Genomic DNA, 12,832 nt, shown 5'->3' on the forward strand with positions numbered 1-12,832 from the left:
AACCCTGACAGCTGTTCGAGAATCGATAAACATTAAAAGTCGCCGAGGCTTCTTAATTTTTTCGGTATATTTAAAAAATGAGGTGGTATATTTTGGTATATTTCTCAGGGTCGGACGGTATATTTTATCGGCAATCCACTGCCCATCGCCCCATCGCATTTTGCAGTTTGTTGGTGCTGGAGCAGCAGTGGCACAAGAGGAAGCAGGAAAGAGTGGACGGAAAACGGCAACGGCAACGGCAACGGAGACGACGCAACAACAGTGACGACGGTCGTACTGACGAGGAGCGGAGCTAGTGTATGTGTTCCTGCGCACCCGTGTGTGTGGCGGGTGTGTGCGTGAGCGAGCGAGATACCACAAGTAAACATACATATATACATACATATATGAAAACATATCTACAGCCCATTGTTGTTGTTGGTCGTGAGGCGTCGGGTCGGCCGTCGGTCGGCCGGTTTGTCGGGTCGACGCGACTGTTACCGTCTGTCTGACCGTTTGTCATTCTCGCTATGCACCTTAAACAGAGCCACATATACGTATTTGTACTGTGCTCTCGCCGCTCTAGCTGAGAGTCGTCTTTCTCTTTTACTCTATTTGTGTGTGTGTGTGTGCGTCCAAATGCCTGTGCCTGTGCCTCGGAGTCTCAGTGTGTGTTCGCGGTGGTGATAAATTTTTGTTGGCACAAAGTAAAAATATAACAGAATAAAAAATCGTGGCGCGGGATAGAAGCTAATCGAAATTATTGCAAGTATTGGATGAGCAGCTCTGCATTGTATTCTTAATTTATATATTTTGTTTGTATTTAATACCGTCGTCTGTCTTGGAGCACCGTTTTGTTTGCCTTAATTGCCATTTGCCAACAGCATCGCATCGCAAGGGCAGTGTGCTGCTTAAAACTCTCACTTGAGAAGTACTTGTGCCAGTTGATGCTATACTTGTGTTTGTGTCCGTGTCTGCCCCAACGTAAGCTTGTCCATTTCGCGGTTAGGACTCGCATTGACCACCAGGATAGCTGAGAATCCTGCATGATCCTAAATTCCACAACTGATTATAATTTGCGGTGCGTCCCTGAAGGCCAAAAGTTACCCGTTACCGTACCAATGGGCAGTTTGTGTAGTGACAATTAAAATTCAAAAGCCTTGGCGCTAATGGAATCGAAAATGTGGGAATAGCAACGCTGCGAATTTCCGATGACCGATGACGATATGAGCGCCTGCCTGTGGCTACACACTAATCAGCATTATCACATGCAAAATGCAAATTAAGGTCATCCAACTGTGTGCGTTTGTCAAACGAAAAGTAACCGACACACAGCCCCCACGCTGGTGGCGGTGCCCACCGGCCAAGTGCTTTCGACCCCAGAGGAATAGCTCGGCGAGGAAAGTGTGTTTATCGCCAGGCCACCTTCTGCTGCTGTACTGGCAACCCTGCTGATAAAGTGAATTCCAACCAAGTGCCGCACATATAACCCCATCTCTGATAAATCCAGTGAGGCTAGAATAATTAACGAAAAATACTCGGGTATTTTAAGTGCTATCTCTTGTGTTGATGTTAGCTGTTTTGTCTCCTGCGACCGCAAAACAATAGCCATATTCCTGAACCACCACCAGTCACCAGTCCCGTCCCTCCCAACCCATCGGAGTGTATGGACGGCAGGCAATGACACTGGCGCCATGTTGCCAGACACGCGCAACCGTTCTAATATTTGACCAAGTGTGATTTAGTGAATTAAAAAATAGTTTTGCATGGCTGATGGCTGGAAATCCTTAAGATATTTGCGGTTTGCATGTTAAAGTCTTTTTGTCTGTACTGTTTCACGGCGGTCACTCCCGGAGGAGTCTGGCAACGCCATAGTGACGTTCGAGTGCGGAGTATTTATTTTCATGTGTGTCTTTGCGCTCTTATTCAAATAGAAATGGAATGTTTTGCACTCGGATTCAGTCAATTAGTCGCTCGACTATGTGAGTGCTTTGTTATTTTGTACCAAATTCAAATAGCAAACAGTCAAGCCGAGAGAACAAAAGAGAGCGCAATGCTCGATTTCGCGTGAGCAGGCGAGAAAACGAAATGCAGCAGCGTTTGTACCACGATCTGCGTTAGAGTCCTCCAAATATCGTAAATTTTATTCCGATGTTTAGATTAAATTAAAATGACAAAATTCAATTTTTAACTCATTTCCTTTTTCGCTGCAAAGTTGCAAATAATGTTGCAAATAATACCATTTAAAAGTTTTTTTAATCTGAAAATTTGTTAAAGAGTTCAATACAAAATATCCAACATCCAATTCCAAAATACACCAAACACACTGAGCAAAAAAAGGAGCGGCGGACCCACCAGTCGTGGACATTGATAAGAGATGGATGCCGTTTGAAAATCACGCAAATAAAATAGGTTAAACGCATTCCGGTGCTTCTTACGATCGTAACGTTCTGGGCTCCCGGCTTTGATTTATTTATTCCGTTGCATCTCTTTATAACTGCTCATCCTATGTACTCCCGTCCTACCATTTTTCCATCTCGCACGCACACATGCACACACACACACAATCCGCACGCTGTCAGAGATGCGTGTAGTAGTCGTGTGTGAGTTGTGGCTCGATCGTGACAGCACGAAATTGTGTAATCGATTGGGGATTACCTCAGCTCACGGTTGTGTTGTTGTTGAGAAAAAATCGCAATGCTCTCGATGGATGGCCGCAATAGGCTTTCAAGAACAGTTCAGTTGGGTCCGCTCTCATCTCCAATCAAAAATCAATCGAACTAGATTAGCTTTTACCATCGCGAGATTTGTCTACCTGAGTCACGCGATCATCTCTATTCAGTGAACGTCAGCAGAGCGTAGTAGCGTCCGCCGCCTAGTGGGGCATCGTGCAAAGCAGAGCAAGCGCTCGCAATGGATGTAAGTGAGGGGGAATGAGTGAAATGAAGTGGAGACCTGAGACCCCTCCGACCCGCGCTCCCTACAACTGTGACTAAGACTGAGCATGCGACGGTGGCATTTGAATTTGTGTCAAACCATTTTTTCCCCCGCGAAATAGTAACACCCCCCCCACCACACCATTGGCAAAACACGAGCAGACGGTTTGCATGGTTTGTTTGCCAATAAGCAAGTTCATTTTGAAGCAAATTAGCACATGTACTTTTTTGTTTGTACAAATTATGCGTGTGCCCGTGTTTTGGAATTGTTTAGTGATAATAATGATTACGAGAGTGCTATGTGCAATACTAGAGTGCTTGAGCTTGAATACCTCGCAGTCTGTTCCAGTTTCCATACTTCTACTGACTCCATTCCGTTCCTCACAAGACACGGAATATTCTCTCTTTTGCTCCATTGTGGCCGTAGCTGGCGGCACAGTGCGTATGCGCAACATATTGAAATGTGCGAGTTTTTAGAATTATTCGTTAATTTTGTTCCTTCTTTTCTGCCGTTTCATTCATGCAGTTCATCGTTGCTTAGCCAGTCCAAATGTCAGCTGTTTCGCGCAACATGTACCATAAAAGCAGTACAGCGAAACGCAGAAAAAGAGCCAATCGATCAAGCCCAGGACAGAAGAAGCAACATCAACAGCCACAGCAATTACAGCAACTACAGCAACTACAGCAAAAGCAGCAGAGGGTAGAAGAGGAAGAAGAAGCGTAACCACGCTGAGGAGAATAGAAGCAGAAGCAAGAGGACAGACAATAGAGAGTGAAATTACGGTAAGTAAAGCTTTCTCTCTCTTTTGAAAAACTCGAAACCTTTGCTAATCCTTCCTAATCCTTCCTTATAGAGAGATTCGTGAAGATAAAAGAGAATTAAGTTCAAGAAAGGACAGAAGGAAGATCCCAAATCAAAACCAAAATACGCCATGACAATCATACTCTTCCTGGTGGACACCTCGTCGTCCATGTGCCAGAAGGCGTATGTGAATGGTGTGCAAAAAACGTATCTGGACATTGCCAAGGGGGCGGTGGAAACGTTCCTCAAGTATCGGCAGCGCACCCAGGACTGCCTTGGCGATCGCTACATGCTGCTGACCTTCGAGGAGCCGCCGGCCAATGTAAAGGCCGGCTGGAAGGAAAACCATGCCACCTTCATGAACGAACTGAAGAACCTACAGAGCCACGGCCTCACCTCGATGGGTGAATCGCTGCGGAACGCCTTCGATCTGCTCAACCTGAACCGCATGCAGTCGGGCATCGATACGTACGGGCAGGGCAGGTGTCCCTTCTACCTCGAACCCTCGGTGATCATTGTGATCACGGACGGGGGCCGCTATTCCTACCGCAATGGGGTGCATCAGGAGATCATATTGCCGTTGAGCAACCAGATACCCGGCACAAAGTTCACCAAGGAGCCCTTTCGGTGGGACCAGCGACTCTTCTCGCTGGTCCTGCGGATGCCCGGCAACAAGATCGACGAACGTGTCGAAGGCAAGGTGCCGCATGACGACTCCCCCATCGAGCGGATGTGCGAGGTTACCGGCGGCCGCTCATACCGCGTGCGCAGCCACTATGTGCTCAATCAATGCATCGAGAGCCTGGTCCAGAAGGTGCAGCCGGGCGTGGTGTTGCAGTTTGAGCCGCTGCTGCCCAAGGATAGTGCCAGCAGCAGCAGCAGCAGTGGGACAAACGCCGCAGGAGGAGGAGGCGGCTCGGCGACACAGCAGTCGTCGTCGGGTTCATCCTCCGCGTCGTCGTTGGAGCCCACACCGGACATTGTCTTCCAGCCAATCAAGAAGATGATCTACGTGCAAAAGCACATGACCCAGAAGACCTTCCCCATTGGGTACTGGCCGCTACCGGAACCCTATTGGCCGGACTCGAAGGCCATCACACTGCCGCCCCGCGACGCCCATCCTAAACTGAAGATCATGACGCCGGCGGTGGATGAGCCACAGCTGGTGCGCAGCTTCCCAGTGGACAAATACGAGATCGAGGGCTGCCCCCTGACGCTGCAGATTCTCAACAAGCGAGAGATGAACAAGTGCTGGCAGGTGATCGTCACCAACGGGATGCACGGCTTCGAGCTGCCTTTTGGGTACTTGAAGGCGTCGCCCACCTTCTCGCAGGTGCATCTGTACGTGCTGGCGTACAACTATCCCGCACTGCTGCCTCTGCTGCACGACCTCATCCACAAGTACAACATGAGTCCGCCCAACGATCTCATGTACAAATTCAATGCCTATGTACGTTCCATACCGCCGTACTACTGCCCCTTTCTGCGTAAGGCGCTGGTCAACATCAATGTGCCATACCAGTTGCTGCAGTTTCTGCTGCCAGAGAACGTCGACAACTATCTGTCGCCTACGATCGCCAACCAGCTGAAGCACATCAAGAACACCGCCAAGCAGGACCAGGAGAACCTCTGCATGAAGGTATACAAGCAGCTGAAGCAGGCCAAGCCCCCTTACCGCCAGGTGGAGACGGCCAAACTATGCACGGGCACGGTCCTGCGCCGGGACCTTGTGCGGCATCCCCTGCTGCGGGACACGTTCGCCAAGCTTCACGCGGAGATCGAGCCGGTGGAAAACTATACGATTGTAGTTCCGCAACTGACGCATCAGTCATCGGCCAAGACGTATCGCAATCCGTTTGATATACCGCGGCGGGATCTTGTGGAGGAGATTGCCCGCATGCGGGAGACCTTCCTGCGGCCCACGCTGCTGGTGGCCAAGGATTCGGGCCACTGCCTCCCCATCTCGGAAATGGGCAACTACCAGGAATATCTCAAGAACAAGGACAATCCGCTGCGGGAGATCGAACCGACCAATGTGCGTCAGCACATGTTCGGCAACCCCTACAAGAAGGACAAGCACATGGTAATGGTGGATGAGGCGGATCTTAGCGATGTGGCGCCCATGAAGTCGCCGAATGGCAACGGTCCCGGCGGCTCGCCGCCCGGCTCTTCGGGCTCTGGGTCGTCCGGCTCCTCGTCGTCAGGGTCTTCATCGAGTGGGGGACCTGGGGGTCCCGGCATGGGCGGCGGTCCCGGCGGCATGTCTGGCCTCATGCTGGGCCCTCACTCGGGTAGCGGGTTCGGCAAGAAGCTTGATGGCACCTCGCGAGGACGCAAGCGGAAAGCGGGTCCCCTACCTCGTGCTTTTGAGTTCCGGCGCGTCTCCACAGACTCCCGGTCATCTTGCTCTTCACCCCGCCCCTCGTCCGCGTCCGAAAGTGCCCCCAGCTCGCCTAATCCAGCGGCGGCAATAGCCTGCGATTCATCTGCGTCCCCGTCAGCGGCCAGCACGAGCTCTGGCTCCGGCTCCGGACTGACAGGATCGGGTCCCAGCTCTGTCCCGGGATCCGGTGGCCGTTCCAGTCCCAACTGCTTTGATGAGGACAGCAACAGCAGCTTCGTCAGTAGTTCCAGCAGCACGGACCTGTCGAGCGACTCGGGCTTGTCGCTGTCGACCTCGGAGCGCCTGGGAGGCATTGGCTTTGACTTTAGCGAGGAGGAGACCAACGACCAGGACACTGCCCTCAACGGCCATGTGCACAACTTCATCAATGGGATCAGCGACGAGACCAATGCAACGGACACAGAGGCCCCGCCTGGGCCCGGTCCAAGGCCCGGAGCCCCGCCACCAAGCAACATGTTGCCAGCCGCAGCCCCAGCCGCGCCTGAGCCCATTGTGACAGCCACATCTGTCCCGGTCGTGGGAGCAGCAGCTGCTGCGCCACAGGCAACGGTGACCTCTACGGCATCCGGAGTGGTAGTGGCATCCACAGTGGCAGCCTCATTGGTCACTCCACCGCCGCTGCCGGCCGTAAGCAGCACCAGCAATGGGGGACTGGGATTGGGATCTGGCGGTACTGGTGGCAGCAGCAGCGACCCGTCCTGCTCCTCCGCTTCGGCAAACAACTCGAGCGGAGTGCTGTACGTGCCCCTGAACGGAGTGACCACCACCCATGCGGCGTACAGCAGCAACCGAGGTGGCAGCCCCACCTGTCCGATGGGGTCCCACCTGGGCGGCCTGGGACCGGCAGGGAGTCACGGCCACAAGGGCATCTCGCTGATGTCGCTGTCCGGGGTACTGCCGATGCTCAATGGCTACACGCATCATGGAGTCAACATCTCGCCGCCCTCGCCCCTGTCTGCGGTCCCACCAGCGCCACTGGCGACTCCAAATCCGACGACCGCCATCAGCAGCAGTATCGGATCGGTATCTGGATCCTCTGGCTCCAGCTATTTTACCCACAATGACATCAATGATGCATCTGAGATCTCAAGAATACTGCAGACATGTCACAATGGGACCAGCGGCTCTTCCGGCTCCGGTTCGGGAGGAACAGGAGGAGTAGGCAGTGGTAGTGGCAGTGGCAGTGGCAGTACCCTCAATGGCAACGGCAGTCCCGAGCCCGATGTTGGAGACGATAGCGAATCCCCGTTGTCCCTGGGGATTGGCAATAATTTTGATGCACTGAAGCGGCTGGCAGGTGGTGGCGCCGCCAGCAGTCCCCATTTGTACTGGGGCAGTGGACTTAATCATTTCATTAATAACAACAACAATAGCAGCAGCGGAGCAGCAGCTGCCACTGGGAACAGTAGCACCAACAATCACCGGAATCACAACAACAACAGCCCTATGAAAATGGAGATCAAGTCAAGTCCAAGCTGCAGCTCCTCGCCGACGCACAACAGCAACAGCAACAGCAACAGCAACGGAGAGGTAAGTGCCGCAGCGCTGCTCATATTGTCGGAGGAGCAGCGGGAGGCGGCGCGTAAGCACAACATTGACCTGCGGCTAAAGATCTTTCGGGATATACGGCGGCCGGGACGCGACTACAGCCAGCTTCTGGACAACTTGGGACTGGTGAAGGGCGACCACGACATGAAGTCCGATTTCGTGGAGATGTGCATTGGGGAGTCGCGCCGGTTCCGGCGGCACCGCATGGTCGGCAGCATTCAGGAGTGGTGGGAACAGCGGCAGCAATCGCAGCCGGCCATCGATCAGCAGCTGCAGCAGGATCAGTCCCAGCCGCCCCAGCAGCAGCAACAACAAGAGGCAGCCGCCGCTACCAAGAGTTAACGTTGGCTCTTTTGGAACTGCTGAGCCCAAGCGGTATTCGCCTGGGCTTGGGCGTGGTCGAGGGCGTGGCCATGGCCAAGGGCGAGGCCGTGGGGCGCCATCAGTCTGTGATGTCATCAAAAGCAACAACAACAAGAAAAACATAAACAAAAACAACAAAAAAGAGAACCGTATGATAAAAATAGGAGAAAGAACAGTAAAAACCATAGACGTAAACGTTAACTTAACATTAGCAGTAATAAATAACGGTAACAGTATAAGAGAGAGTATCAGAGAGGAGAGGTAAACGATCGGCATTGAATTCTCGTCAATTTCCATTTATGTAAATAATTGCCAGAGTCCCCTCCCCGCACGTTGTAGGATTTTCATCCGGGGATATAGTGAACGCGGTTATACTGGAAATCTGAAACGCAAAACGTGTACACACGTTCATATTGGGCAATATCTCTATTTCGTAAGGACACTCTCTCGAGATCTTTCTGTGTAAGTCAGAATGAAGCGAAAGGCGAAAGCAAAGGCGACAGCGAGGTATATATTCTATAAGAAAATGTTGTAATTATATCGTAACGATGTAGCCTTAGCCGTAGCTTAATTACTGTACAACTCTTACAATGTTTTGCAGTGTTTTTTTTTTTATTATATAAATATTTACATATATACACATACATATATATAATATAAAGTAATACCCTGAGCCCATTCGTACACATAAGGCCCCCAAAGCAATTAATATAAATAGACTTATATCTCGATATAGTGCGAATAAGACAGAGAGCGAGAGAGAGGGAGAGAAGTAAAACAACGTGTGTATAAGAGGGAGGAGAGAGGGTGCGTGAGTGTTGTAGGGAAAAGCTTTCGCTTCTTGAGCCAGAATTTGTAGCCAATTTTTTTGTTGGACCACACACCACAGCCTCCGTTCCGTGAATGCGTAAATGATTTGCTTTTTGTTTAAGCCCTTAACGCGAAGAATACTAAGCCGATGACATACCACACATACACACACACACACAAACTATATGCATATGTGTATATGTATGTGTATATCCATATATATATATATAGAGTATATTGATTATTTCTATATTTATTGCCCAGAATAGAAAGATCAGATCGGTTCAGAGTGTTTCATTAACAATGTAAGCTAGTTAGTTGTATTAACATGTACTTTTTGGCCTTAATTTTGATCCGATTCGATTCATTTTAAAAAAGATCTGTAATTTAATATTTTATTAAATATTATACAAATTTGTAAATGTGTGTAGTCGACAACATAAATACACACACACACAATTATTTCAAAAACTAAACAAAAAAAAGATAGCAACAAAGTAATTTTTGTTGAAGAAAATACACTTTTTGCACTATTTTTTTATGATAATCTATGATCGGATGCCGAAGAACATATAAAGTGGATGTAAAATGTGCAGATCCAAGAGCAGAAAATTAAACTAAAACCACAATAAGCTAGGCGGCAGATAGCTCATCATCATTAATTGTTTAGAATTTCGAAAACTGCAGCAAAAGCAACAAAACACACACTCTAAACCAAACAACCAACAGCAGGAACAACACGAAAACAAATAATATCAAAATGAATCAAAGAAAAATAAAAAGAGGAAGAGCATTAAATACAAACAAAAATTAAATCATACTATGTCGGAAGCAAACTGTCGGTATATCAGGGCCCATTACCAGATGCAATTTATTTACTTTCTTTCACCTATTCCACAGCACATGCCCCCATGCCATGCCATGCCATGTATGAATGAATGTCCCCTGTGCCCCTATTGTTTATATATTTCTATGCAAAATCGTAGAGTGGGAATCGCAATTTATTATAGTTCGTTTATCAAAAATCATTTCCATCGGATAATGATTGCAGGTGTCTGCAATGTTAGCTTTATGCTTCCTGCGATTTATTTTCCTTCCAGTCGACTTATGTTTAGTTGAGTTATATATAATCAAATTGTCAAAAACCACTGATCGTATATGGGTATTCAGGAACTGAGAAATACGTTGCCAGTATTGCTATCCCTCTTTATCTCATGCTGAAATGAATTAAGAGAATTAATGATTCAAAGTTGTGGACACCTGTCAGTTTATTCGAAATTATACTCTAAAATTGATGTTTAAAAAAATCTTAATTTAAAAAAAAATGTTTCTAAAAGCTTTAAGCACATGTTTCATGTGCGCTACAAAGGAAAGAGTGTTCTAGAGCAATTTTAGATAAGGCAACCTAAGAGCATTGCTGTTCTGCACTTCTTATTCGGTTCTTATAGGTTAGGTTAGGTTAACCCGGACGGCCCTCAGCGGGGCCGCGCATAGGCCAATATGGCCCTTAGTTATCCGGATGGGGGGGTGTATGAACCGTCGCGGGAGTGTTAACGTGGTTCTAAAAAGTCCCCGAGAATCGAGGTGTTTTTAGCATAGGCCAGCAGTTCCTGAGGCGTCCTTTTGGAGGCATCTTCCAGTGATGCCAACACTGGGGCGCCCAGGTATCTCCTCCTTGCCCTTGAGAGAGCCGGACAGTTGCAGATGAGATGTTCCAGGGTTTCGATAGCCCCAGGTTCCTCACATTTCCTGCAACTGTCTCTGTTGGTGATGCCTAGCTTTGCTGCATGTGCAGCAGCCAGACAGTGACCTGTTAGTATTCCCACCATCAGTCTGCAGTCCTTTCGTGGTAGGTGCAGTAGGTAGTGGCTAAGTTTCTCGTTGCGCTCCTTGCACATTATCTTCGAGGTTCTGCAGGTGGTGGTACTCCTCCACCTGCTATCAGTCTGTGCTCTAGCCTGCTTCTCTAGATCGCCTTGCAGCGTTCTGAGGGAGACAGGCACGTTCTCGGTTCTCCTATTCTCCAGCCCGACGCCTTCCTTAGCTAGTACGTCCGCCGCTTCGTTTCCTTCGATGCCCTGGTGGCTGGGAACCCAATAGATCCGCACTGTCTTTGTCGTGCTTAGGATGTCTAATGCCTCCCTGCTCGCCAAGACACTTCTGGAACTGACCACGGACGACTGCATGGATCTTATCGCCGCTTGGCTGTCGACGAATAGGTTGACCGCATCGTGTGTTCGTTCTGTGCGGAGAGCGACCTCCGCTGCTTTCCCGATGGCAAAAACTTCTGCCTGGAATATGCTGCATGGGTCGGGTAGCTTATACGACAGCCTTATCACGGGGTCTGTGCAGTATAGGCCCGCTCCTACTCCTCCGTCCATCTTGGAGCCGTCTGTGTATATATTGAGGTGCTCAGTTTGGTCCCTTCCAATCTTCCAGTCTTCAGGTCCCAGAGATGTGGTTGTTTTGACGTCAAGGCAAGTTTGGGGGGTCATGTAGTCAGTTGATCTGGTCATTTCCCTGCCGATTGAACTATGCCCGTATCCTTGTGGCGATAGATTTCCTGATGCTATGAGGCGTTGTGCTGCCTTTCCCGCAATCAGGCGAGCTTGAATGTCCAGGGGGTCGATTCCGAGTATGGTTTCGAGTGCTTTTGTTGGGGTTGACCTCAGCGCCCCTGTAATACAGAGCAGAGCCTGTCGCTGAGTCTTCTCCATAAGCTTATGGTATGTCTTCTTTTCAGTAGCCTGCCACCACACTAAGGCTCCATACAGCAGAGTTGGTCGCACCACCGAGATGTAGATCCAGTGCATTAGAGCAGGTGACAGGCCCCATGTGCTGCTGAGCATCTTCTTGGATGCATAAAGCGCAATGGTAGCCTTCTTCACCCTTTCCACTACATTGGGCCTCCATGCCAGCTTGCTGTCCAGTACTGTGCCTAGGTATTTCACCTGTGATTTTGGGGTCAGCCTAGTTTGGTCAATTTTCGGGGGGGTCCATATCGGTACCTTGTACCTCTTGGTAAAGAGGATGAGGTCCGTCTTGTCCGCGTTGATACTGAGTCCTACCTCTTCCGCCCACTCACGTATCTCCCTGAGTGTACGTTCCATTAAGGAGCTGAGGGTCGATGGACATACACCCGTAATAAGTATGCTTATGTCATCTGCATAAGCCGTTATCTTTGGGGCCTTCCTTTCAAATCTCTTGATGAGGTCGTCGACCACCAGATTCCACAGTAGTGGCGACAGGACTCCACCCTGAGGTGTGCCTCTGTGTGCCCCCTTTACCATGGAAGCAGTGCCCCACTCCGATTGCACCCGTCTGCAACTTAGGAGGTTTTTGATCCAGACGTTGATTGCAGGGTGTATGTTATTCGCTTCTAGGCGACTTGTTATTGCGGTTGTGGCCACGTTGTTGAATGCTCCTGAGATGTCCACAAATGCTCCCAAAGCATACTTTTTGTTGTGAAGGGCGCTCTCGATGGTGGCTACTAGCGAGTGTAGTGCCGTCTCCACTGATTTCCCTTTAGTGTAGGCGTGTTGGTTTGTTGACATCAGTCCCTCTACCTCATTCCTGATGTGCAAATCCAACAGCTTTTCTAGTGTTTTTAGTATAAAGGAGGTAAGGCTTATCGGTCTGTAGTCCTTGGGACTCACGTGGCTGCACTTTCCTGCCTTAGGGAGGAAGACAACTCTTGAGGTTCTCCATTGGATGGGGATATAGCCCGTACTTAGGCATGCTGAGTATATTGCGAGGAGCCATGGGGTGATAACCTCTTTGGTCAACTGCATCATGGCTGGGAATATCCCGTCCAGTCCTGGTGCTTTTATGCCCGCGAAGGAGTCTATGGCCCAGTGTATTCTCTTAGTGGTTAACAGACCTATTGGAGGGTGTTGTTCCTCGGTTGCTAGGTCCTGATGCTCCTTGGCGTCGGTGACCTCGGTGCATCCAGGGAAGTGCGCCTCCATTAGTGCTGTTAGGGCTTCTTTG

General features: G+C 49.6%; 1 protein-coding gene across 9 annotated transcripts; it reads left to right on the top strand.

Moving 5' to 3' along the window:
• The first annotated feature begins 88 nt into the window (after window positions 1-88).
• IntS6 (integrator complex subunit 6) lies at window positions 89-10,137 on the top strand. Of its 9 annotated transcripts, none has more exons than XM_033383258.1 (3): window positions 89-360; window positions 3,442-3,698; window positions 3,770-10,137. In XM_033383258.1, exon 3 carries the CDS (start codon window positions 3,848-3,850, stop codon window positions 8,009-8,011), a length of 4,164 nt encoding a protein of 1,387 aa, XP_033239149.1. In that variant the 5' UTR covers window positions 89-360; window positions 3,442-3,698; window positions 3,770-3,847; the 3' UTR covers window positions 8,012-10,137. The 9 variants fall into 9 exon arrangements, with proteins under 9 accessions (XP_033239149.1, XP_033239152.1, XP_033239151.1 ...); XM_033383261.1 differs by lacking the exon at window positions 89-360 and adding an exon at window positions 399-772; XM_033383260.1 differs by lacking the exon at window positions 89-360 and adding an exon at window positions 399-748.
• Window positions 10,138-12,832: the final 2,695 nt, after the last annotated feature.

Source organism: Drosophila pseudoobscura, chromosome X (assembly GCF_009870125.1).
Source record: "Drosophila pseudoobscura strain MV-25-SWS-2005 chromosome X, UCI_Dpse_MV25, whole genome shotgun sequence".
In the NCBI taxonomy this organism is placed as follows: domain Eukaryota; kingdom Metazoa; phylum Arthropoda; class Insecta; order Diptera; family Drosophilidae; genus Drosophila; species Drosophila pseudoobscura.